The sequence below is a fragment of the Epinephelus lanceolatus genome, chromosome 2 (genome assembly GCF_041903045.1).
Source record: "Epinephelus lanceolatus isolate andai-2023 chromosome 2, ASM4190304v1, whole genome shotgun sequence".
NCBI lineage: Eukaryota > Metazoa > Chordata > Actinopteri > Perciformes > Serranidae > Epinephelus > Epinephelus lanceolatus.
Window position 1 is genome coordinate 11,129,838 of NC_135735.1, and position 27,439 is coordinate 11,157,276.

Below are 27,439 nucleotides of genomic sequence, written 5' to 3' on the forward strand. Positions count from 1 at the left end.
GGGGACAAAATCCTCAAAATAACTTCCACAGATTATCTATGAGTAAATAAAGAGGAAATCTTTCCAGGTATGAACAGGAGGGATTATTACAGCAAGCAAAACCTGTTTCAGTGTCCAAATGGGTGCCAATGTTTGTTTAAAGACAACAAAATGTGAACTCATCTTTTAGAATGAATGATGGATTTTTTTTTTCAAATAGGCTATGTTAACATATGAAAAGTGTCCTGACAGGAGGCTTTCAGGGAAAATCTAGAAGCTGTTTCAACTTGTGCAAGAAAAAGTAAAAAATTAAGTGTAGGCTTTTAAAAGTTAGTGTGAACAAATGTTTTGAAAGAGTTTTCTAATTTTCAAGTTGAAGAAACAGTTCAGTGAAGATGATAATTTGGCCTCCTGCAAGTCCCCTGCCACTCTTTAAACCACACACACACACACACACACAGGTGTTTCACATTGCCTGATTGGATCTTTGCTATGTGGGTGTAAAGACTGACATCTCCCTCCCTTTTGATATGTCTGTTACTGTGGAAAATTTTCAACTTTTATCCTCCTTATTTGGACATAATAATGACCACACATAATCTCCAGCATGTAAATTTAGTTACAGAAGAGAAAATATACTGATTTAACTTTGACATGAAAACTCCACCTGTATTCTGTGAACGTTTTTACACTACAAGGTAATGGCAACCCACATTTATGTTTTGAACACATTTTGTTTATTGAACATGGAAAATTTGGCATTTTGTGGCGCAAAAATGCTTTTGCTAAACCAAAAAGTATTGTTTTTCTGCGCTCATTTTTTTTCCAAACCCCTAAAAAATGAGGCTACACCTGACCACACCGAAAATAAGGACCACACTCCACCTGTCAGCCTCTCTGAGCATCTAATTATTCTACATCCAACAGGCACCGCGCCCCGAGGTCTCACCTCAAACTGGCAGCTGCGTCCAGCACAGCACTTTGAATGTTGGTGTATTGATACAGCGCTATGTGTGAAAGGGAAGGCGAAAGGTGTTCGGCTCCCAATCCTCTTAGCAGCATTATGCTGAGCTTCGTTCAAGCCCTGACATGCGGTGCGCACTTGTAGCTCCCCAAAACCCGGAGTCAGCATCTCTGCGTCCGTTACGCACAGCTGGAGGGACGGTCCGCAGCGGCGAGGGGCCGTGCAGCCGGCGCTACAGGTAAGACCCGCACCCTCACGCACTGCACACGGCTGTTTTCAGGATTTTATTGTCTCTTGGTGTCGTTTTTTGGATAGTGAAAGAATATAGATGAACGGTTTGTGGCAACCTTGCATGATAATCCGCGCTGGCTTCAATCACTTCACAGTTAAATCTTAGCACGTCCTTTTTAATCACAGATTTGGTGGTTTTATTAACATTGACATCTTAATTCACTGCGGATATGGTTAATTAATCTTTCATTAATGATCATTTACTGCACGCGCGCATTTCATCACGTTGTTTCTGTGTACGCGCTCACATTAAATATATTCACGGGCGATTTCGGATTTAATTTCTTTATTGTGAAGCAAGTCCGATTTTCTTTCCCATTTTAACATGTTTCATGTGTCTTCAATGCACTCCTGTTTTGTGAGAAGCCAAAGCCTGTATGATTATGTAGCCATAGTAACAGGTGGCTGTCTGCATCCCCCATCTACCCCTAACACACACACATACACACACACTTCAGTAGATCTGCCTCTGCAGCTATGTCAGCAGTGAGGACATTATTATGTTCATGATGATGTGATTTTAACTGTTTGCTGTTTTCAGTCCTTCCACAGGTTGAAGCTGCCTGCTGTGAAACATGCAACACACTCTGTGTCCCTGCCTGTGTCTCCTCCCTGTCAGCGGCGTCTTCTCGCCACATAACGCAGCTGGAACTATCAAGGAAAAGCAATGCATCTGACATAACTTCCTGTTTGGAGTCAAGACCACGAGGGCAATGAACGTGCACTCGCCTCCGAGGAGGAGACTCAAGCGCAGTCGCGTCCTCTTCTTCATCTCGGGTGTGCTGCTGTGTTTCGTCTACACGCTGACTCTCAAGGCCAGGCTGACAGAGCCGCGAGCCTCCGCCCAGACGGATGACGCTCTTGGAGCACAGGGGGGTGATGGTGATGTTGTGGAGGTCAACATTCGGGAGGTGATGGCATCCAATGAGACGGAGGAGGAGAGTGTCTCACCTGAGAGCACCAAACCTCCTCTGGTGATAATCGTCAACAGGACTGATATTGAACAGTGTATTTATGTCGATCCTCAACCTCCCAAACCTCCTCCAACTCCACCGCCACCAACCACATCAGCTACCCCTCGTCCTCCACCCCGGCCCCCTCACAGGCAGGGTGATTACCCACATGACATCTTCTCAGTGGAGCAGCGGCGACAAGGCTGGGTGGTCTTGCACATCATAGGCATGATCTATATGTTTGTCGCCCTGGCCATTGTCTGCGATGAGTTCTTTGTTCCCGCGCTGGAGGTCATCACCAACAAGCTGCAGATTTCAGACGACGTTGCCGGGGCCACCTTCATGGCAGCTGGAGGTTCTGCCCCTGAGCTCTTCACCTCGCTGATCGGTGTCTTCATCTCCCACAGCAACGTGGGCATTGGCACCATCGTGGGCTCGGCCGTCTTTAACATCCTTTTTGTGATCGGCATGTGTGCCATCTTCTCCCGGGAGATGCTGCATCTGACCTGGTGGCCGCTCTTCAGAGATGTAACCTTCTACATCCTGGACCTCATCATGCTCATCATCTTCTTCCTGGACAGCATGATCCTGTGGTGGGAGAGCGTGTGCCTGGTGCTGGGCTATATCAGCTACGTGAGCTTTATGAAGTTCAACAGTCAGATTGAGCAGGCGGTCAAGACCCAGATCAACAAGCACATGAGTATCGTCAAGGTGTGGACCGCAGAGGAGCCAGAGAAGGTCAGTCAGTGACACACTGAGACACACACCAGGGAAAAAGTGGCTTAATGTTTGATGTTCTGGTTTAATTATCTCAGGAAAGGAGGAACAACAGTATCATTTGTGCTCACTGAGGTTGTATAAGACGACCCTCTGCCAGTGTTTCCATCAGTCTGTCTCCATCAGAGCTGATTTAATAGTTGAATACAGATGCAAACTGCTGCTTGAGGGCCATATCAGTTCTATGATTCAACAATCAGCTCTCCATTCAAAATCAGCAGCTCCAAATGACTAATTACAGCCGCAATCAGGCTCGGTCACTGTTTTGCAACATCAAATCAAATCCATGCTGCACAAAATGTTTCCAGTGATGTCGATTTCACAGTGACAGAATCAGATCAGAGTTATGTGTCTGTAAGCTGCAGCTTAAGGGCTCTGGGGCATCAAATGGTTGAAAATAGAGACTTAAAGATTGGCCGATGAATTAATTAGTCAAGTGACAGAAAATAAATCAGCAACGTTTTTGATAATACATTATTTTTGGGTCATCCATTAATTGGTTCAGTCCCTGGCTCCTCAGTCCACATGTTGAAGTATCCTCGGGCAAGATACTGAACTTAAAATTCCACATGTGAGTGTGTATGAATGTATATGTGAGCAGGTGGCCCCTTGTCTGGTAGCCTCAGTCACCAGGCAATGAATCTGTGTGCGAATGGGTGAATGCGACATGTAGTGTTTAAGTGCTTCGAGTGGTCAGAAGACTAGACAAGGTAAGGCATGTATTGTATATATGTATATGTATGTGGCACATTTCATACCTAAAAGCAACCCAAGGTGCTTTACTGATTAGTCAGGTCAAGTCAAAGTTCATTATAGCCCAAATACAAAGCATGCCTCAATGGGTTGTGTGTACAGAAAACTAAAAAGGTGCTATACAAATGCAAACCCATACACTAACACTTCACTGGTTCTAGCTTTTAAATGTGATTATTTGCTGGTTCCTCAGTCATCTCACCAAATATCGTTAGGGTTTTGGATCACTGGTTGAACAAAACAAACACTATGAATACATCAAAATACATTTTTCAAAAAGTACACTGCTAAAAAAAACCAAGGGAACACACATCACATCAGATTTTGATGAACAAATTATTCAAGTCAAAAATCTTTACTGATGTACACTGTAGAATTTGTTGAGAACAAAATGACGTAACAACGGTCAATGGAAATCAAAATCATCAACCCACTCAGGGCTGAATCAAAAATCACGCTGACAATCAAAGTGAAAAAATTGAAATCACAGGCTGACCCAACAAGTCATGGCAACTTATAATGTGACTCAGTAGTGTGTTTGGCCCCTGTGTACCTGTACGCACTCCCGACAATGTCTAGGAATGCTCCTGATGAGTCAGCCGATGGTGTCCTGGGGATCTGTGGCAGCATCAGGTGCACCAATACATAACGTCCCATAGGTGCTCAGTTGGATTTAGGTCAGGGGAACAAGAGGGCCAGTCAATGGCATCAATGTCTTCATCATTCAGGAACTGCCTACACACTCTGGCCACATGAGGCCGGGCATTTTCTTGCACCAGGAGGAAGCCAGGGCACACTGCACCAGCGTAGGTCTGACAGTTGCTCTGAGGATTTCATCCCGGTACCTAACAGCAGTCAGGGTACCGTTGGCTCTGACATGGAGGTCTGTGTGACCCTCCAGTGTTCACCACCACATCTCCAGACTCTTTCACGCCTGTCACATGTGCTCAGTGTGAACTTGCTCTCACCTGTGAAGAGAATGGGGAGCCAATGGTGGATCTGCCAGTTCTGGTGTTCTCTGGCGAATGCCAATCGAGCTGCACGGTGCTGGGCTGTGAGCACCCGTCCCACTAGAGGACGTCGAATCCTCATGCCCCCCTCATGGAGTCTGTTTCTGACAGTTTGGTCCGAAACATGCACACCAGTAGCCTGCTGGAGGTCATTCCGTAGGGCTCTGGTAGTGCTCCTCCTGTTCCTCCTCACACAAAGGAGCAGATACTGGTCCTGCTGCTGGGTTGATGCCCCTCTACGGTCCTGTCCAGCTCTCCTCATGTAACGGCCGGTCTCCTGGTGTCTCTTCAAATCTCCTGAGACTGTGCCAGGAGACACGGCAAATCTTCTTGCAACCGCACGTATTGATGTGCCATCCTGGAGGAGCTGGACTACCTGTGTGACCTGATTGGGCTGCAGGTACCGCCTCATGCTACCAGTAGTGACAAGGACACTAGCAGAACACAAAACTAGAGAAGAATCAGTGAGGAAGGATAAGGAGAGAGCAACTGTCTGTGGACACCACATGTAAAACCGTTCCCTTTTGGGGGGTTGAATCAAAGCAGCTGAAAGGGATTCACAATCACTTGAGTTTCCTAAATGGAAAGACTGAAGTTTAACTGACTTGGTATTATACTGTGACCATTAAGTGTTCTTTCATTTTTTTTGAGCAGTGTATCTAGAGACACATCAACACATTGTTGGTTTTGGTCTTTTCATAGGATTCATTTGTGACAGTAAGAAAGAAACAGAGTGCCGCAGCGGCCCGGGTTCGGGTCCAACCTGTGGCCCTTTGCTACATGTCATCCCCTCTCTCTCCCCCCTTCACACTTCTCTGTCCTGTCCATTAAAGGCTGAAAATGCCCCCCAAAAATATCTTTAATAAAAAAAAAATCTTTATCTTCTAAAACAACCTGAAGTGTTGAATGAACTCTGACAGGTGTTGATTTTAAACTACCTCACTTTTGTGCAAAAAGAAAAATATGGTAATCAAACACAAGGAAAGATGAATACAGACCACACAGATGTCTCTGCAGAGCAGTTGTTAGCAGACAGACTTCCATGTACACACAGTATATTTTCCCTTTCATCTCCTCCCAGTTGGAGCTGCTGCCTGCTCAGATACAGTGAAAGAGAGGCAATGATTTGTGGGTCTGAGCAGGTGACAACCTGTATTTGTGTGAAATCCTTTGATGCTGAACAGAAAGGAGTCCAGGTGTCACAGACAGTGTGTCACAGCGATGAAGTGATTGAAACGTCACTATGTCTCTGCCACAGCACGAAATACCAGTATGTAGAGATGCTATCTAATTTAGAATAGAGAAAAACAAAGAAATAATGTGTTTTTGAAGGGCGTATTCTCTGCAGAACGCCTGCAGACTGAACAGCCTCATGCAGCTGACAGAAAGCAGTTAATGTCTGAGCCTGTAATTAACATGCAGAGCTGTGTTTCAGTATTTCAAGTATCGCCAGCACATTCTTCAATTAGCATGAAAGCATATCTGCCGTCAGTATGTGCTCCTTCAGTCTTAACACTGGGCACAATGACACGTGCTGCCACATTAATTGGTCAGAATCATTGGAAATCAAAATATCCTCTTCCAGGAGTCCAATATGCACTATCCAAGACTTTTACAGACTTATCCCTTTGATGTGTTCAAAGAAAGACCTGTGAATACCTGTTGAATATGTTGTAATACACACAGGACAAATGGCATTAAAGATCATGTTGCAGAGACAAAGGACTCATGCAGTAATCACTCGCATGAACAGATTCGTTCTTAATTGGCATGGACAAGTGATTTGAGACAATTTCGTAAGAACCGAATTCATGAGCTGTCCACGCCTGTCATATGAGTCGCGTACAGATAGTCTGTCTGTTATCATTTATTTAAATAAAGACATTTACCTGAATGATTAACAAAATCAACCAAAGCAAAAATAAATAATGAAAGAAACTAATGTAAAATTATTATTCTGTTCATTCTTGTGTGATTGCATAATAGCTTGTTAATTTACTGAGGACAAAGATTTTATTTGCCTCGCCAACTCGAACAATTAGGAAATTGTATCACTCCAACGACTCCCTCAGGGTCCTTTTGCAAACTGAAATCCAGAGGGAACATTGTACATCCTCTGTAATAAGACCTGACATAAGCTGTGTCTCAATTCAGAGGCTGCAGCCTTCGAAGGACGTGGCCTTCGCTTCCCAACAGCACCTGTGATATAGACAGCATGGTGGTGCAGTGGTTAGCATTGTTGCCTCAAAGCAAGAGGGTTCCTGGTTTTAGTCTAGGGGTCGGGGAGCCTCTCTGTGCGGAGTTTGCATGTTCTCCTTGTGTTAGTGTAGGTTTTCCCTGGGTACTCCAGCTTCCTCCCACAGTCCAAAGACATGCAGGTTAACTGGTGACTCTAAATTGTCCGTAGGTGTGAATGTGAGCATGAATGGTTGTCTGTCTCTATGTGTCAGCCCTGTGATAGTCTGGTGACCTGTCCAGGGTGTACCCTGCCTCTCAGTAGTATCAGGTGGGATAGGCTTTAATTTGCCCACAAATGGAGTGGCCTGTTCTCATTCTCAGGGTGTCAAATACGGCTGCTTTGTCATGTCACGTCATTGACGCCAAAGGTACCCTTTGTGTGTGCATGAGACACATTGGGCTTTCAACCAACTCCAGTATAAACCCATATGTGGCAATACTTGATGCTGAGAGCAACTGGCATAGTATAGAGAGCGAGGAAGTCCACATAGGTTGAGAGGTGAATGGGCCAAACAAAACTGGACTTTCACCCAGGAGACAGCAGTTTGTGCACGCAGAGGGGCGTGACAAAGCATTGGTATTTGATGACCTAGGATTGAGAATGTGTTGAACATGCTAATTATCAAATATCACCTGTACACCTGTTTGTGTCATGTGAGTATGATTGTGTTTTAACCATCAGTTTACAATTACTATGTTTACATGCACACTGATATTACATGATTATTCCAAATATGAAATTATTCCAAATTTGACACGGGATGTAGTATTTTCTGTCTGAGGAAGAGCCATAGGCTTGAAACATCACTGTGCATTAAAATCCTTTCAGATGGGAGCTGCTTGGTGTGGGGACTTATTTCTTCTCTACTTTGCCAGATGTTTGTTTGGTCCAGCACCCAATTCATAGGACGTTGGGATGTGCATGTCTTTTGTCCCACATTTTCCAATTATGACGTGAGGTATGACGGTATTAATTGGGTTTCAGGAGCATTATTTGGACACTGATTGTTGACTCTGCATCTAGACTGAGCGCCATCTTCCAGCTGACTTATTGAATCTTATGTTCACAGTCAGTTCTGTGTGTTACATGAACCAACTCACCAACAGCTTGCAGGGCTGGTTTAGAGATGCATGCCCAAACAAAAAGCACACATTTCTGGTGGAAAGGAGAAACACACCTACTTTTAAACATTATGAAAGACTTGGATATCAACAGGTTTTTTGCTATGTGTAAATACCACAACACAGACCTTTGCAAGAAGGTAGTTAAAGGAATGTAAGAGGGAGGCTGTCTTCACAGGGTCAAACAAGTCTGCCACCAGTGGAAAACATTGAAATGTTTTGACAAGATAACTGGTACGTTAATCAGAGTATGCACGGCTGCATGTAAACAGGAATATTAGTGGAACATTCATTTTCATTAGCCATGTAAAACAGCTTAGTAGGAATGTTTACTTTTTTGGAATAAGGGCAACAAACTGAATATTTAGTGCATGTAAATGTAGTGAAAAGTGAAAAACACGGTTGGTTCAATTCAACAAGGGATTTGAGGATCTTCTCACAGCAACGACCCTGACCCAACAGCCTCCCCCTCCCATGTCAGCACAGTATCAGCAGATAATAATGACAGTGTTGATACTAGATTTTGACACGAGGCCTCAGGATGAAGCAACAAAGCAGAATCCACTTTAAGGCTTAAGGGTTTGTGATGTGCTGTTTTGCTGATAGCAGCAAACTCACACATACTGTAGTGGTCACTATATTGGATTACTGACTTAATATAGTACTTACATAATGTTTGATGATTGGAAATGGACATCCAAATAAAGACGTTTGCGATCCATCAGTGAATGTTTGATGTACGTTTTCACAGCTGGACCAAACAAAACTCTGTAAATGAACGCATGCAAACTGAATTACTGAGGTGCTGCTAACTGATTATGTTGTTACTGACTTTACAGGAAAGTGAAGCTCCACCAGCACCTGCTCCTCCTGCTGCTCCCCCTGCTGCTGCTCCTCCTCCTGCTCCCTCTGCTGCTCCTACTCCTCCTCCTGCAGCACCAAAAGCTGAAGATAAATCCAAACAAGATGCTCAACAGCGGAGCCCTCAACGCAACAAACCGCCATCAGAGTCTCAAGAGGACAGAGCGAGACTCAGGGTAAGAAAAACTAAATGTAATGTTGTTGGAGTAGACTGGGGTTACACTGTATCATTTTTAGTTGGTAGCCTAATTAGTTTTATTCAAAAATGAGCCATTAACCAAAAAAATAGTGGTGCTATTGGCCTCAAAGGTTTGCACTTAGTCTTGCACTATGTGAAAGGTATTTAGGGTTCCTGCAGATTCTGAAAAAGTCCCTGATCACACAGAAAGGGTTTTGCAAAACATGAGGCAAACCGCACTCTTTTATTTTCTAACTGAATGCCACTAGTAAATAAAACAATTGATGCAACTTGTTATTGTTGCCAGGCAACCATCCCATCACGTCCTTACACTAATCTAACCGTGTAATCAATCTACCATTTTCCCCCAGTAATTAGTATCTAGTTCCTAAAATGTTGAGGCAGAGGGTAGTTGCTGTGGCTCTGGTTGAGGGTGAGAGGCTGTCAGTAGTTTGTTGGGCGCAGGGAAACAGAGATCTGTGTGGGTACATGAGACCCTAAAAAAGAGGGTGGATCACAGGGAGTACCACCAGTTGGACCTTGATGATGGCTGTTTCCAGACATATTTTAGGATGACTCAGGGGCAGTTTGACAATTTGCCGTCTATCGTCAGGCCGTATAGCTCTGGGTATCCAGCAAGCACTACCACCAATGTGTCTTCCATTGTTTACCAACTGTAAACTTGCTGCCGTTGCCACCACAGAAAGCCCGTCTCTCAAATCATCCAACTGGACAATGGGAAAAAAAGATGACCAAAAAGAGAGATGATGTGGGGTGCTTTTCTGCTCTGAGTTGAATTTTTTTCAACTCGAGGAGTTCAGAGCGCTCAAGCAAAAAGGCAGAAATGCAATGTGTCACAACGCAAAAAACGTGAGCAAAAAGCTTCATTCTTATTAAAACAATTACAAAAAGCTGCCTCCAGCTGCTTCAACACTGTCTGTGTGATCAGGACCTTACAAGACACTGAATTCATTAATCTAAAAATAAGACCTTGTATGGTTTTAAAATAAATCAACCTTTTCAAATGTCTTAAGATGTTAAGACATGGGAAGTAGGATTATGACTCATTATTTTTTAACGTTTCATTGTAAAATGTCAAAATAATTGGTAACACCTTTTCTTTTTAATAACTTACTGAAAGCCACTCACATTACCGTCACACAGATCAGGACAGTGGAACCAACAACACTTATTTTGTTTCTGGCCGAGACCCTCAGAGCAGAGGATCCACTGTCTGCTGTCTCTGACAACATGAGGAGTGCAAATTCAATATACAGTACAGGCCAAAAGTTTGGACACACCTTCTCATTCAATAAGTATTCTTTATTTTCATGACTATTTACATTGTAGATTCTCACTGAAGGCATCAAAACTATGAATGAACACATGTGGAGTTATGTACTTAACAAAAAAAGGTGAAATAACTGAAAACATGTTTTATATTCTAGTTTCTTCAAAATAGCCACCCTTTGCTCTGATTACTGCTTTGCACACTCTTGGCATTCTCTCCATGAGCTTCAAGAGGTAGTCACCTGAAATGGTTTTCCAACAGTCTTGAAGGAGTTCCCAGAGGTGTTTAGCACTTGTTGGCCCCTTTGCCTTCACTCTGCGGTCCAGCTCACCCCAAACCATCTCGATTGGGTTCAGGTCCAGTGACTGTGGAGGCCAGGTCATCTGCCGCAGCACTCCATCACTCTCCTTCTTGGTCAAATAGCCCTTACACAGCCTGGAGGTGTGTTTGGGGTCATTGTCCTGTTGAAAAATAAATGATCGTCCAACTAAAGGCAAACCGGATGGGATGGCATGTCGCTGCAGGATGCTGTGGTAGCCATGCTGGTTCAGTGTGCCTTCAATTTTGAATAAATCCCCAACAGTGTCACCAGCAAAACACCCTCACACCATCACACCTCCTCCTCCATGCTTCACAGTGGGAACCAGGCATGTGGAATCCATCCGTCCACCTTTTCTGCGTCTCACAAAGACACGGCGGTTGGAACCAAAGATCTAGAAAGATCTAGATCAAGAAATTTGGACTCATCAGACCAAAGCACAGATTTCCACTGGTCTAATGTCCATTCCTTGTGTTTCTTGGCCCAAACAAATCTCTTCTGCTCGTTGCCTCTCCTTAGCAGTGGTTTCCTAGCAGCTATTTGACCATGAAGGTCTGATTCGCGCAGTCTCCTCTTAACAGTTGTTCTAGAGATGGGTCTGCTGCTAGAACTCTGTGTGGCATTCATCTGGTCTCTGATCTGAGCTGCTGTTAACTTGCGATTTCTGAGGCTGGTGACTCGGATGAACTTATCCTCAGAAGCAGAGGTGACTCTTGGTCTTCCTTTCCTGGGTCGGTCCTCATGTGTGCCAGTTTGGTTGTAGCGCTTGATGGTTTTTGCGACTCCACTTGGGGACACATTTAAAGTTTTTGCAATTTTCCGGACTGACTGACCTTCATTTCTTAAAGTAATGATGGCCACTGGTTTTTCTTTAGTTAGCTGATTGGTTCTTGCCATAATATGAATTTTAACAGTTGTCCAATAGGGCTATCGGCTGTGTATTAACCTGACTTCTACACAACACAACTGATGGTCCCAACCCCATTGATAAAGCAAGAAATTCCACTAATTAACCCTGATAAGGCACACCTGTGAAGTGGAAACCATTTCAGGTGACTACCTCTTGAAGCTCATTGAGAGAATGCCAAGAGTGTGCAAAGCAGTAATCAGAGCAAAGGGTGGCTATTTTGAAGAAACTAGAATATAAAACATGTTTTCAGTTATTTCGCCTTTTTTTGTTAAGTACATAACTCCACATGTGTTCATTCATAGTTTTGATGCCTTCAGTGAGAATCTACAATGTAAATAGTCATGAAAATAAAGAAAACGCATTGAATGAGAAGGTGTGTCCAAACTTTTGGCCTGTACTGTAAATTGGCTGTTAAGCTATGATTTCTGTATGGCCGAAACCGATACAAGGCGATGCATATGAGGCTTGGTGTGTTTTATGCAAAAAGTTTTTTAACTGACTCCATGAGAATCAAGGCAGTGGAATCCCATATGCAGAGTGAGAAACACAAAATCGCAAAATATTTTTTGTGACAATAAACATTTGGGCACAGTTGTTTTCTTTCTTAATTTTTTTTGATTTATCGTAAAATTGGTCTCAAAATTTGATTAAATCCAGTAACCTTGAGCTGTAGGAACCCTGTCATTACTGCAGTTTGATATCTGTGTCTGCTGGCCTGTAGGTGCGTCCCGTTCTGCAGCGAGGCGGCAGCTCAGCCTCCCTCCACAACACCTCCCTGAGGAGCACCATCTTCCAGCTGATGATCCACACACTGGACCCTCTGGGAGAAGGTAACAACCAGAAACAACGATGGTTTCAGCAGTAATAAAATCAGATCTGCTGCCTGGAGGTGTTTAAAGCAGTTTTCTAGAAGTTTATAAAAATCCCTGTGAAATCTAAAATTAGGAGACAAACAACAAAATGTACCCTTTTTTTTTTTTTCCAACCAGCTTTATATCATAACAATGTGGGTCAGAACCAGCTGGCGCCATAGTGTTTCCTGTGGAAAAACATCCAATCTCGCATCACATCACCCACCATCGGAGTGTTTACTGGTCCAGTGTGGCACAGTACTCTCGTAGTTGTAGTTTTTCTACCTCTTGAGCAAAAGCAAATGCCACAGCCCTTTTTTGCGTTTTCTCTGGCCACATAGCACCAGTTTCAAAAGTTTTTTCATCTCTCTACTGCTAAGACACCCCAGTTTTGAAAAGACCATCTTTCCATCAGTGAAATTTAAATATCCTTAAAAAGATAACGTGCCCCTGAAGTTATCAGTAAAAATGAAATGTATTTCTTGTATTCATCTGCAGACAAATATAAAACTTTCCACTTTTAGAGACCATTTTGAGATTTTGGATTTTATTTGAGCACAAAAAAGGTTAAATTACTTTATTCATTTTCTAACACCACACTCTGCTGTCATCCATAACTTGATACTGTCCTGTTATTTCTGCACCACACCAGAATAACATCCTGCTGAACATGGTGCTGTTCAATGCAATGAGGCTGCAGCTTGTGATTATTTTCATTATCAATTATTCTGCTTGAAATCAATTAGTAGTTCTTGTGTTACATGATAATGAAGCAGCAAACCCTCACATCTGAGGAGCTGGTGAATTTCGGTTTGAACAATCACTGAAACGACTGACTGATTGATTTTCTGCCGATCGACTAATCAACTAAGTGTTCCAGCTCCGGGAAGCAGTGACTCAGCTCTGTCCTGGTCTGTGCGTCCTGTCCCTTCCTGTAAGTCAGGGTAGCGTGATGAACCACGGCGACCTTCAGCCCGTCCTCGAACTCAGCGGGCCGTTGTTCCCTCGCTCTCGCAGCACTCGGCCACCGCTGATCCTTAATCAGCTTTTCAATACAGGCTAATAAAAGCTGGATAAGAGCCAGCGTGCTAGCAGACCAAGCTCTTTATCTCTATGGAGCCCGAGTAACAGTGGGACCGCAGCTGAGAGCGGCTCCTGACTGCATCTTAAACATGAACCTGAGGAGGTTCAGCTTCCTGATGACTAAAGCAGTCTTCTGTGTTTCTCTGTTCAGTCAGATGTGGAGAAACAGACAGTTGTGGAGGAAGGATGCAGATCTTTTACTTAAGTAAAAGTACTAATACCACACTGCAAAAACACTCCATTATGAGTAAAAGTTATGCATTGAAAATGATATTTTAGTGAGAGTATGTAAGTATAATGAGCATAAAGTATTAGTACTCATTGCAGTAAAATGTCCCATGACTGTTACACTATTATGTATGATATGAGATTATTTTTACTCATGCATTTAATGTAAAAACAGAATTTTACTGATGTAGTCGGTTGAGTTGGAGCTCATTTTGAAGCAGTAATAAATGATTTATTAACCAGTAATGACATTAGGTACAGTTTATAATCCCCATGAAAAGGTGACTTATTAGAAAGTAGTAATTCAGAAATCACTTACACACTTCTTAAAGCTTCTTCTTCATGTTGGGCATTAAAGGAAAGATCCTCCTCCAAAAATACATACAGTAAACATGGCTAAAGAACATCTGTCAGTGATGACCCTGGAGACGCACTTATAAGTTCACTTTATTTTTTTTAATGCCAGTAGATAAATAGTGTAAAAAGTTACATCACCTGTAGATGTTTTTGATAGTTCAAAATCTGTCAGCAGAAAATGTCATTTGAGGTTTTTGTGTCAGGAGTGGATAACGGTACTCAAAACCTTTTAATCTCAACCAAGATAACCCAGTACCAAGAAGTACTGAAACTTCTCCTGTCCATCAATGCCTGCACTCAGTTGTTTTTTTGTACCAAGATCTAGAAAAAAAACCCTAATTGCATGGTTTGTTCTCAGCCAATCACTGCAAGAATTATTCAGTTTGATGCAGCATGTGATTGGCTCACTACTGCAGCAGCTACAACCCATAGAGTCTGTGGTGTGGTGACGTCAGCGTATTTGACAGAGTTGGCTGTTGACAATATGGCTGTACCACACATCTGTGGCATCTGGGGCCATTGTAGACAATTAAGTGCATCCATTTACATGATGGGCATCAATGAAATAGAAAAAAGGGTCTTGAATGAAGTACTGTAATGTTATCGGTATCACTTTAAAGGCACTGGTATTGTAATTTTTTTACACACAGCTCTAGTGTCAGTACAACAGGAAGGGATTCTTTCTAGAGCTTCTACTTTTCATATGTAGGTTAAAAAAAACTGGTTGTATGTTCTCTGGTGACATTGGAAGGCGTTGTAGGAAATCTTTAACCGAGGTCCAAGGACAGAGGGAACATCAGTGATGTAAATTTTGTTCAACAGATTATCACAAAATACTGACAGATCATTTAGGAGGCACTAGAGATGGGTCAAAAAGGAACCAACAAATCTTTTTGAATTATTCTTTTTAGTGTCAAGTATGTACCAGGTCAGCCTGTCCAACATCCGACTGCTCATGAATCCCCGACTTGTCCCACCCGCTGTTATCGTAGAGAGCTGCTACAGTGAGTGAAAGAGAAGCAATTAAATGGGACTGGAGTTGAGACCTTTGCCAGCCAAGGCAAAAGATGCATTCATGTACACTTCGGATGGATGTTCTTTCAACTTTGGTGTGTTCTTTAGCTTTAAAGGGATAGTGCACCCAAAAATGAAAATTCAGCCATTATCTACTCACCCATATGCCGATGGAGGCCCTGGTGAAGTTTTAGAGTCCTCACATCCCTTGCGGAGATCGGTGGGCGGAGCAGATAGCACACCTAATGGCAGACGGCGCCCCAGACTAACGTCCAAGAACACAAAATTGAATCCACAAAGTATCTCCATACTGCTCATCCATAGTGATCCAAGTGTGCTGCAGCTGCAACATAAAAAGTTGTTTCGAAAAACGTCACATGAACTCTGTTTGTAGCCTCACTGTAGCCTGTAGCTCTGACTGCTTCTCTGTGCTCTGCGTTCACGTGTGTGCGCCTGCACGAGACCACCGAAAGCATGAGCTTTGCTCACCCGTGTTTACATCACGTGACACGTGCACAGCAGGGGGAGACAACGGTAGCCACAGTCGCTAAAAGATAATTTGCACTACGGTCTTTTAGCAAAGGACAGCCCAACATGTCTGAAGACTTTGAAATTGAGGAGGAACAGCATTTCTTTGTTGAGCCGTATTTGTTTGAGCCCGAGTATACGGACGGAACTCAGGCTACTGTTCGAAGCAGCCGCCGCAGCTCATGAGCCTAACCCTCAGCCAGCCGCAGAATGCCGGAGTCGAGCACTGGAAACCTGGTGGTGTAGTTGTTTCAAATGCAAAGCAATGCCAACGGATGAGGAAAGTCTTTGCTGCTCAGACTGGGAATTGGCGATGCCTGCACTTGAGAATCTGGACATCAGTACTGACGAGACTGCTGCTCTTCAGAGACCGTGCATCACCGATCACCCTGAGCGCGCACACGTGAACGCGGAGCACAGAGAAGCAGTCAGAGCTACAGGCTACAGTGAGGCTAAAAACAGAGTTCATATGACGTTTTTCGAAACAACTTTTTATGTCAGGGCTGCAGCACACTTGGATCACTATGGATGAACAGTATGGAGATACTTTGTGGATTCAATTTTGTGCTCTTGGACGTTAGTCTGGGGTGCCGTCTGCCATTAGGTGTGCTGCCCGTCCCCCCGTCGATTTCCGCAAGGGATGTGAGGACTCTAAAACTTCACCAGGGCCTCCGTCGGCATATGGGTGAGTAGATAATAGCTGAATTTTCATTTTTGGGTGCACTATCCCTTTAAAATGTGTGGTTGAAATGACATCGATGCTACAGAGAAGATGTTATATTTGATTGCTCTGTGCCTTTAAACAACACATTGATGCTAACGAAGAGCGATGGAAATGGATCAGATGACAAATATGATCAAAAACTCATTTTTTTTATTATTCCAACACCACATGAACGCAACACAAGACCACACAGGTTACTGGGTCGTCTGCTACTTGCCCCTCAAAAAACAACAGATCGTTGGTCATTGGCATTTTTGGAACATAAGAATTAGCTGCATAGCCTAACTACATACATGTGGGATGCTGAATCAGTGCATTAAAATAAATATTTTATCTTTAATAATTATAGCTTAATGATGACTGGTAATTGAAGAGAGGTTTTGTGGGATGGGCAGGGATGTGCATGTGCCGCAACAGTGTCACGGAGAAACTGGCAACATATTTTGCAAAAAATATCAAAACTTAAAAGCTTCGAAAGGTTTGATATTTTTACACATAACAACTGTAAGGAAACAATACCGTGAAAAGAATCGGTCCCATCGTCACAAGAAGGCACTGAACAGCACAGACACAGATCATAACTGTCAGTTTGAGTGGACACAAGGTGCAGTCACAAAGAAAACAAATAAACGCCTGTGGCTCAGATGACGTTAAAATGGTCATTGTGGGTTTCCATCCTCAGAGGCAGCTCTTAGAGGAGCTGTGAAAACCCCTGGGCCGAGGAAAGTCAGGAGAGGTAAGAGCGGCAACAAGATGTTGCCTCACTGTTGTTTCGTGTCGTGTGTCTTGTGATCGTGGTTCATGGGTGTGTTCTGTGCAGTTCAACCCTGACAGTGTATCAAATAAGTCAACAAACTTAAATCTTATTTTTTGTACTGTTTTGAGACAGTTAAAAATAATTGAATTATAATTTAGGAACTTGAGGAGCAAAATTCTGACTTTCCAGCTTCATTTCATCATCGGACCAAGAGTAAATTTCAAAAATGATTTTTTTTAATGCATACACATATATAGTTGCATGTAATTAAAGTGTCATATAACTGGAGGAGACTGATAATGATATTTAGTCATGTGTATCTCTGCCAATCAGAGACATCCTTTAATGGTGATGTCAGAGGGGAGGGGTCAGTGCAGAGGAAAGGTAAGACATCTGTGTGCTGCGTCTTGTGGTGGTGCTCAGTCTTGTCTTGTTTGTGGACTGGTTGTACATGGTTGTTTATATTAGATGGTGGTTTGTACATGTTGGATGGCTGCATGTTGGTTTGTTTGCACCGCATGTTTCTGTGTTGTTGATGTTGTTGTTGTTGTGAGGATCACTGACCTTTTTTCACACACTGGCTGTTTGAAATATATAATATATAGTATATAATGATACTAATACTCACAGGATTGTTACAGAATCTCAGGTTGTGCTCATGAGACTCTTCCATCAGGATGTTTTTTTTAACAAGGCTTCAAGATGAGTCTCGAAGGATTCAGTAGTGCATCGTCTGTCTAAATGTGGTTTGTTTGTAAAGCACAATCTAAGTTAGAGTAAACGTATCAACAATATCTTACATTTTTTCCCATATCAGTTAAAACAAATGTGAATTTTTGAAAAAGTCTCCAAACTGAAGCAAAAACAAATTACACTTTTTTTTAAAAAATAGTTTGTGTGTAAATGCTTTTGTTCAGTTGCTGATTTGACTCAGTCAAGAGTATGAGAAGATAAACACTCTCCCACTGCTATGTACCAAGATTTATCCTGCACAGAAAATGCCATTTAGAGATTCTTCTCTGAGGAAAACAAAATGCCACAAAAATCTGGAGGGATGTATGTTTACATTTTTATTTAAGTCCTGTTTTTGTTTAAATGGCTCATTATTATTTTGCCAGTCTTTCCTAAAATGGTCAGAGTGTGAGTATAAGGTCGAAGGCATGTTAACTAAGCTGCTCGTATTTCTCAGTTGATATAAAAAGGTCTCGTTGTATATGAGCGATGATTCTCTTGATTGCAGCAAAGAACAAAATAAAGCCTCTGAACGTCCCGGTCACGGGCAAATTACAGAGCAAGTTGCATCACCGACACTTTGAAGGTGAGTTGTGTGTTAGAATTTATACCTTTCTTTGTTTAAAGGTACAGTCTGACATTTTGATAAACGCCCACAGTCAGATAGGACTGATAGCAGTTTCATGAGATAGATTTGTAAAGTGTTATAGCCTAGCTTGGCACAAAGAGGTAGAAGCAGGTGGAAACTGTTATCCTAGCTCTGTCTAAAATTGAAAAAGATCAGTAGCCTGACAGTGTTATATGGCAGAAAACTAAATGTTATTGTGTGTTTCAACACCCATACTGCCATACTGTATAGAATGCCAGAACAAGATTTAGTATGTCTCAATAATTAGTATGTCAAATGCAGTATCAGTAAAAGTACCAGGATGTTCTACTGCATCTGGTCTAATTTTGCAGTATGCAAGGCAACATGCTTTACTGGCTATTCTGACCCACAAACCACTGCAGCAAAATATACGTCACATCGACTGTCTAACATCTGACAGCCTATTCAGGTGACTGCTGACCAGTCGATTAGTAATAATAGGAATATTAATTGTTTAATTGAATAAAATAATCTTAAATATAACCAACAACAAGTGCCATCTAGTGGTAGTAAGAGCACGATACACTAATCCATGTAAAAACAAGATGGCAGCCATCTCTGCAAAGTCAGTCTGCATCTGATCCCGACACAAAAGTGGACAAGATCCAAAACTTGATCACATTTAATGGTTGTAACTAGTTTATTTATGATTAATAATGCTTATAGTAATAAAGGTGACCATTTTTAGCAGTCGTAACAAGCTAAGACGCTGTTTGTCCTTATTAGAGGACATCACGACTTTATTATCGTCTTGTTGGAGGACATCAAGACTTTATTATTGTTGACAATGTTTAGTTTTTTATACTTATCAGGTCCTACTGATCCCAGATAGCTGAGAGAAATTAAAAATGCACACCAAACAAAAGTTCGGGTCTCAGGAGGTTAGAGTCACCACTTAATCTGCATGTCTTTGGACTGTGGGGGGAGGCCAGAGTACCCAGAGAAAACTGTCGCTGATACAGGGTGAACATGCAATCTCTGCACAGAAGGGCTCCCCCTCTTGCTGTGAGGCGACAATGCTTACCACTGGTGTATAAACTGTGTTTATATTGATAGAGGTAGGCAAACAGTTTCTCCTCCAGTCTTTGTTAAGCTAAGCTGATTAATTTATGTTTTATACCTTCTTAATATTGTTGTGAATATTTAATTCTATTTTAATTTAATTTAGCTAATTTAATTTTATTTTCTGGCTGCGTGTTCTTGTTTTCAATTATATATTAAGATTTTTTTTTTCGTGGACGTTTTTGGAGATGCAGCCCTCTTGTGTGTGTGTGTGTGTGTGTGTGTGTGTACAGATATAAGTCTGGTTGTGTATCGAGGATCAGAGATGGTTTGTGGGTTTGAAGGAGGTTGGTCTCCACAATCAGTGGAGCCTCTCAGTGGGTGTGTTTGTGCGTCACAGTGTGGAGTAATGAGGTGCTTCAGAGTCTGAGGTGCAGAGTAAAGAAGGGCTGCAGGGAGTCTGGAGAACCCTCAATGAGCCTGAATCAATCAGCCTGACGATTAACATGCAGATGGGACTCTGTGTGTGTGTGTGTGTGTGTGTGTGTGTGAATCCCTTTTCCTCCATTAGCAGAGCATGTTTATCTCCAAACACTCCAGGCACTCCCCCTGGCACTTCATACCAGCCCACACAGCATAATAATGCTGTCAGCCAAGCACTAAAATTAAGGTTTTATTTTGTCTCAAAGAGTGACGTAAAAAGAACTTCCTGTTAGAAAAAAATTAGACGAGTGCCGACACCTTCAGAGGAATATCAAGTGTCGGAGTCCTCCATATATATCTGCTGTGTGTACATTTGGTCACTCTGCGTTCCTCCTCTTTCCCCAGAGGTTGACCACAAGCCAACAGAGCCGCCCAGTGCAGTTGCTGCCGGTGCACCAGGGGGCGCTGCAGCCGAGCCGTCCACCTCACAGCCTCAAAAGACGGAAGGGACAAGTGAGAAGACGGACCAACAGCCAGAGGAGACAAAGGTATGCGGAGATGATCTCAGCCTCATTAAATACTGGAAACAGAAGCTTCATCAATCAACCAAGAAATAATTTACAAAGATTTGTTTAAACTGAGCTTTTGGGAATGATTTTGATCCTCTGACTTTTAGAAGCCACTAACTGCACATGCTTTTCTTTCCCCTGTGTTGTTTTGCAAAACAATCACGTCAAAGTAACTGAGATAAAGACCCAACAGCACCTGTATCCTGCTACCATGAAACATATTTAGACTTTGAAGCACTTGAATGCTTCTTAATCACAGTTTGACAGCTGGGAGATGAAAGTAGTGATGGTCAGAAATGGACGAACAAATCTTTTGAACGACTCTTTAAAGTGTCCGATATGGACTGGGTCAGCCTGTTGGCCTGTACCGTTCACACTGTCTGTGTGTGGACGAGATGCGACTGAATCAAACCTCAGTTCAGACAGCCTAGTAGCTGCACTCACTGAACAAGACCGAGTGAACCTTTCTCTCGAGATGGGACATATTCTGCTTGCCCAGGAAAAACGACAAATCGATTCAATCTCAACATATTTCTGTAACATCTGTCGGGTTTATATGGCCAACATACATTCAAGGGTTGCCCCCTGTCACCAATCCTGTTTGTGGTATCCATGGACAGGATCTCGAGGTGTAGCCGGGGGGAGGAAGGGGTCTGGGTTGGTGACCTCAGAATTGCATCTCTGCTTTTTCGCAGATGATGTGGTTCTGTTGGCTTCATCAGACCGTGACCTCCAGCATGCACTGGGGTGGTTTGCAGCTGAGTGTGAAGCAGTCGGGATGAGAGTCAGCACCTCCAAATCTGAGGGCATGGTTCTCTGCTGGAAACCACATTGAGTGTGTTTACATGGACATGAATAACCCGTATATTATCATGTTTTTGGAGTATCCTGTTTATAAGTCACGATTATTCTACCTGAATTATGCTACTCTGAAAGAAACTGGGGGCCCTAGTGTAGTGGCTAGAGCACTCGTCCTACACTCGGAACGTCCAGGGTTTCGAATCCTGGCATCAGCAAAGGCAAGAGACCCCCACCATCAACTCAAACAGGAGGCTTGCTTAAGGATAAGACAGTAACTCCAGAATCTGAGCCAAGTCCTCAATGCAGCCACATCTCAAGTATTTTTACATCCCAGATGTAAAAGCGGATTCAGTACTCTGAAAGAAACTGGGTTACTGTTGCATGTTATCCTGGTTATTGTGGCTTCTGCAGAAATTCAAAAAATGGCGGCGATTGTCAGTCATTTCTGGAGTCAGGGGTGTGCATTTAAGAAAGAGGAAGAGAGACGCAGATGTGCTCAGATCAGACAGCTGTTGGAACAGAGAAAAAAATTGTAAAGTGGCAGTAAATGTACAATGCAGTGTTTAATATTTCCTGTCCCTCTCATCTCTCATTGACAGTTTGTTTTTGTTAGCGTCACAGCGCCTACACAAATAGACTGCAGCAATGAGTAACTGGATTTCTGGTATTTTTCACGTATATGGGGAATATGAATATCCAGATTTCTCTGTGCTCATAAAAACCACATCCTGAATATGATCATAACCTGGACAAGCCTCATAACCATGTTATTCATGTCCATGTAAATGCACTCATTTAGAATCTTCCAGCAGCTGGTGTGAAGTCTGACATCAGAAACATCTTCATCAAGAGGAGAAATCCATTGTCTCCTAAACCAACCCCCCCCGACTCACTAACCCTGTATCTTTATGCTGTTGCATGAGTCACAGCCTCGACGCTCTGATTCCTGATAATCCTTCCCTGAGTGAAATCGAGGGCGAGACGTTCAGCCTCCTAATCAGGCTCTCAGAACGGGGTCAGCTGGAGTGCTCTTAAGACCCCAGAGTGCATTTTAAGTGGAATCACCAGCACAGAGAGAACATTTAAGTGTGCGTGGTTGCATTTATGGCACATGACGTACAGTTACCTCATGTTTCTGTGAGTTACACTACGTGATGAAGAGAAGAGAAACACTCAGGTGTAAAGGGAAAAAAACTAATGAAAGCATAAATATGGAAAGGTGTGTGCCGCGCTGTCAGTGACAGTGTCATTGTTGATGTGACCATTAGGAGTCACTAAAGTCAGAAATTCTGTATAAAGATGTGTAAAAAAGAAATATCCCCAAGTGTTGACAGCTTAAAGATGTGACACCAGGCTGGAGTGCTGCAGCCATCCATCTGTTTTCAACCACTTATCTGAAGCTGGGTTGCGGGATCAGCGGGCTCAGCAAAGTATTCCAGATGTCCCTCTCCCCAGCAACGCTTTCTAGCTCTTTCTAGCGTTCCAAGGCCAGATGAGATATATAATCCCTCCAGCGTGTTCTGGGTCTGCCCCAGGGCCTCCTACCAGTGGGACATGCCCCGAGCACCTCTAATGGGAGGCGCCCAGGAGGCATCCTGATCAGATGCCTGAAACACCTCAACTGACCGTAGCAGCAGATCTACTCCGAGCTCCCTCTGGATGTCCGAGCTCCTTACCCTATCTCTAAGGCTGAGCTCAGCCATCCTACGGAGGAAACTCATTACTGCCGCTTGTATTATTCTTTCGGTCACTACGCAGAGCTCATGACCATAGGTGAGGGTTGGGACGTAGATGGACCAATAATTTTAACATTTTTGACATTTTGACTGGTCAAACAGAGATCTAACTAATAAAATGATTAACTGTTGCATTGCGGTAATTTCTGGAAATGAGCAGTTATTAATGTTGCCAGTTCTACCTATGCTTTTATTGCTGTGACAAGTCAAAAGTCACTATTGAAAAGGTCAAGTGCTCTGATACAAGCAAGGCTGTAAAGATTCAGGTTGTTCAGAGAGTAAAACAAAACGATCAGTACAAAATGGAGAGATTTGTGACAGCAAAGAGAAGAGAACCAAATAATTCTTGTCATGCAAGCACACCAGTTAAAGGAATAGTTCAGATACTTTGAAGTGGGGTGTATCAGGTGATTATGCATAGTCAGTTTATTACATACAGTAGATGTTAGTCTGCACGCCCCCAGTTTGAAGAAGCATGCACGAGTGCTGTCACAGAAGCTAAAGGGAAAGTGCACCCAAAAATGAAAATTCAGCCATTATCTACTCACCCATATGCCGAGGGAGGCTCAGGTGAAGTTTTAGAGTCCTCACAACACTTGCGGAGATCCCAGGGGAGAGTGGGTAGCAGCACAACTCCACCTAATGCAGGCTGGGCGCCCCAGATTAAAACGTCCAAAAAACACATAAGTGAAACCACAAAATATCTCCATACTGCTCGTCCGTAGTGATCCAAGTGTCCTGAAGCCCCGACATAAAAAGTTGTTCGGAAAAATGTCATTTGTCATGTCATGTTCAGCGAGCCAAAATGGCTGTTTTTGTCAGTGGAGTCTGGTGGCTTTGATGAGAGCATAGATGGGGAACTAAAGCTGTTAAAAAAATCAAACTATCCCTTTACATTCAAAATATGAAGAAGCCTGTCCAGCTGTGAATTATAGTGTCACTGTAGCAGGTATTTTTCTAATAAGTTTGACTGTCGTTTCTTACTGCACATAGGAACATGCGGCTCATGTTTTACCTTTATTCAAAATGAAATTCAGCTTTGCTCCTTTTCTAACCAGCGTTCCCAATACCAGTGGTATTGTTACCAGTTCATAATAATGAAATCAGTTTATGCACCAGGGGGACATAAAATGTCTGCCTGACAGAAAAAGTTTGAGGAACACTTTGATACAACAAACTCACTTTGTTTCACTGGTGCGCTCTCTCCCGCAGGCCGCAGCGGGGGGTTCAGAGGGCTCGGAGGACAGCGATGAGGATGATAGCGGCGGCGAGGAAAGCAGTGACTCCGGTGAGAGTGATGGTGATGATGGGGATGATGATGAAAACAAGGAGGAAGAGGAGGAGGAGGAAGAGAATGAACCGTTGTCTTTAGAGTGGCCTGAAACCAGACGCAAGCAGGCCACCTACCTGTTCCTGCTGCCCATCGTGTTCCCGCTGTGGCTGACGTTGCCGGATGTCCGCAACCTGGTGAGTACGAACCAAATTAGAGGTACTTGTACTCTGCTGGAGTATTTACATTTTATGTGACTTTTTACTTCTACTGCATCACATCTCAGAGAGGAATACTGTACGTTTTACTGCACAGTTATCACACACACAAATCAGTTTAACATGTTTCACTAAAAAGCACCATCTGTTCATCTGGTTCCAAATCTGTTTATTTTGACACGGCAGGTTATAACATCCTCTGTGTTTTCCAGGCATCCAGGCGGTATTTTTCCATCACGTTTATAGGCTCCATCCTGTGGATCGGAGTTTTCTCCTACCTGATGGTGTGGTGGGCTCATCAGGTTGGTTTGCACTTCACACAAGTCACGTTTACATAAATTTAAAAACCACTGTGCCGTTTGTGTTCGGTACTGAGTGTGGAAAATGTCTTGTGTCTTTCCAGTAGACAGCTATGACACAAATCGTACTTTTAGGTACTGTTGCCCACATAACAACAGGTCCGGCTTAAAGTTTTGAGGTGGGACGTCAGTGCACAGAGTGTGCTCAGGAGTTACCAACACAGAGTGGGGAGCCTACAAGAAGCAGCTGGAAGGAACAGTCCAACATTTTGGCTAATTGACTTCTACGCATTCTTGCTAAAAGTGAAATGACAAAATTGAAACACTCTCATGTCTGTATGGTTAATATAGTCTGATTCAGTGGGTGTAAACCTGGCCAAACAATCATGGCTCCCCAAAGAGGAGTGCTTCTGCCAAATGTGCAAGGAAGACAACGTCGAGACAGAGCTGCATTTCTTAACAGAATGTACAAAACTCTAGCCTGTGCGAACAAAATGTTTACCCAAATTTAAAAACAAGCATTCTAAATTTGACCTCATAACCAACAAAAACAAATGACTAATCTCATTGAGAGAGCACACAGAGAGCTGCAGTCTAGCAGCAGAGTATGTCTTTACCAGCCACACTGAATACCATTATTACCGTTGTTTTTATCTTGTTTTGTTTTATTTTATTTTTTATTTTTATTTAGTTTAGTTTATTTAAGAAAGGAAAGTGGAAATTAATAAATATACATGGTATAAAAATGCCAGAATTAGCCAAAAGGCTATTTTTCATCTGTAGTCCCTTGGCCAAGATGTTACACAACACTACCTAAAATACAACAAAGCACAAAAAACACGCAAAAAAACCCCCAAACAAACAAAAAAATAAGGAAAAAAACAAACAAACAAACAGTCAGAATGACTCATACAAAAAAGAAAACAGGGCATACAGTTTAAAAAAGGGTCTTTGAACACATCAACAAGAAATGATTTTGATGTAACAGGAAAAGATTTTAACAAAACATTACATTTTATTTTATTTTTTCCTTTTTTACACTGTTGCCATCAGTATGTTTCAGCTTGCATCAGACAAAGAAATGTATATATAGTGTTTTATTGATTGCATTTTAAAAACTGAACCTCAGTGTGCTTTGGCAATATGTGTCCATATGGTCATGCCAATAAAGCCTCTTTGAATCTGAATTTGAATTTGACTAGGTGCAGTCAGTTAGCTTGGCACAAAGAGTCCAAATGTAACAAACTCTACCAGCCGTCATATCTAAAGCTCATTGATTAACATGTTACATCTTACTGGTTTAATCTGCACATTAAAAGTGTAAAAACATCAGGCTGTGGTTAACATACGTTGCTGGAGAAGGCGCTGACACCTGTTTTCATCTTTTACAGGTGGGTGAGACTGTGGGCATCTCAGAGGAAATCATGGGCCTGACCATCCTGGCGGCCGGGACATCAATCCCTGACCTGATCACCAGTGTTATCGTGGCCCGAAAAGGTCTGGGAGATATGGCCGTGTCCAGCTCAGTGGGCAGTAACATCTTCGACATCACTGTAGGGTAAGTGCTGGAGAACATCTCTCTGTACCAGCTGTAACCAAAGTAAGAATGTCATACTATTGGATATAAGGATTCCTTAACTAAAGAAAGCATTACTGAACCACCTCTTTACCTATACAGTACAGGCCAAAAGTTTGGACACACCTTCTCATTCAATGCGTTTTCTTTATTTTCATGACTATTTACTGTGTAGATTCTCACTGAAGGCATCAAAACTATGAATGAACACATGTGGAGTTATGTACTTAACAAAAAAAGGTGAAATAACTGAAAACATGTTTTATATTCTAGTTTCTTCAAAATAGCCACCCTTTGCTCTGATTACTGCTTTGCACACTCTTGGCATTCTCTCCATGAGCTTCAAGAGGTAGTCACCTGAAATGGTTTTCCAACAGTCTTGAAGGAGTTCCCAGAGGTGTTTAGCACTTGTTGGCCCCTTTGCCTTCACTCTGCGGTCCAGCTCACCCCAAACCATCTCGATTGGGTTCAGGTCCGGTGACTGTGGAGGCCAGGTCATCTGCTGCAGCACTCCATCACTCTCCTTCTTGGTCAAATAGCCCTTACACAGCCTGGAGGTGTGTTTGGGGTCATTGTCCTGTTGAAAAATAAATGATCGTCCAACTAAAGGCAAACCGGATGGGATGGCATGTCGCTGCAGGATGCTGTGGTAGCCATGCTGGTTCAGTGTGCCTTCAATTTTGAATAAATCCCCAACAGTGTCACCAGCAAAACACCCCCACACCATCACACCTCCTCCTCCATGCTTCACAGTGGGAACCAGGCATGTGGAATCCATCCGTTCACCTTTTCTGCGTCTCACAAAGACACGGCGGTTGGAACCAAAGATCTCAAATTTGGACTCATCAGACCAAAGCACAGATTTCCACTGGTCTAATGTCCATTCCTTGTGTTTCTTGGCCCAAACAAATCTCTTCTGCTTGTTGCCTCTCCTTAGCAGTAGTTTCCTAGCAGCTATTTGACCATGAAGGCCTGA

General features: G+C 42.8%; 1 protein-coding gene across 1 annotated transcript in view; it reads left to right on the forward strand.

Annotated features, from left to right (window-relative positions):
- Window positions 1-951: 951 nt before the first annotated feature.
- LOC117251876 (sodium/potassium/calcium exchanger 1-like) overlaps window positions 952-27,439 on the forward strand; it is a 30,810-nt gene continuing 4,322 nt past the window's right edge. The window contains exons 1-11 of the mRNA XM_033618420.2: window positions 952-1,181; window positions 1,776-2,925; window positions 8,927-9,124; window positions 12,368-12,476; window positions 17,114-17,167; window positions 17,522-17,572; window positions 18,429-18,506; window positions 20,400-20,542; window positions 24,313-24,567; window positions 24,801-24,890; window positions 26,279-26,445. Coding sequence (XP_033474311.2) covers window positions 1,948-2,925; window positions 8,927-9,124; window positions 12,368-12,476; window positions 17,114-17,167; window positions 17,522-17,572; window positions 18,429-18,506; window positions 20,400-20,542; window positions 24,313-24,567; window positions 24,801-24,890; window positions 26,279-26,445 — 2,123 coding nt within the window. The 5' untranslated portion in view covers window positions 952-1,181; window positions 1,776-1,947. The remainder of the gene's footprint in view (window positions 1,182-1,775; window positions 2,926-8,926; window positions 9,125-12,367; window positions 12,477-17,113; window positions 17,168-17,521; window positions 17,573-18,428; window positions 18,507-20,399; window positions 20,543-24,312; window positions 24,568-24,800; window positions 24,891-26,278; window positions 26,446-27,439) is intronic.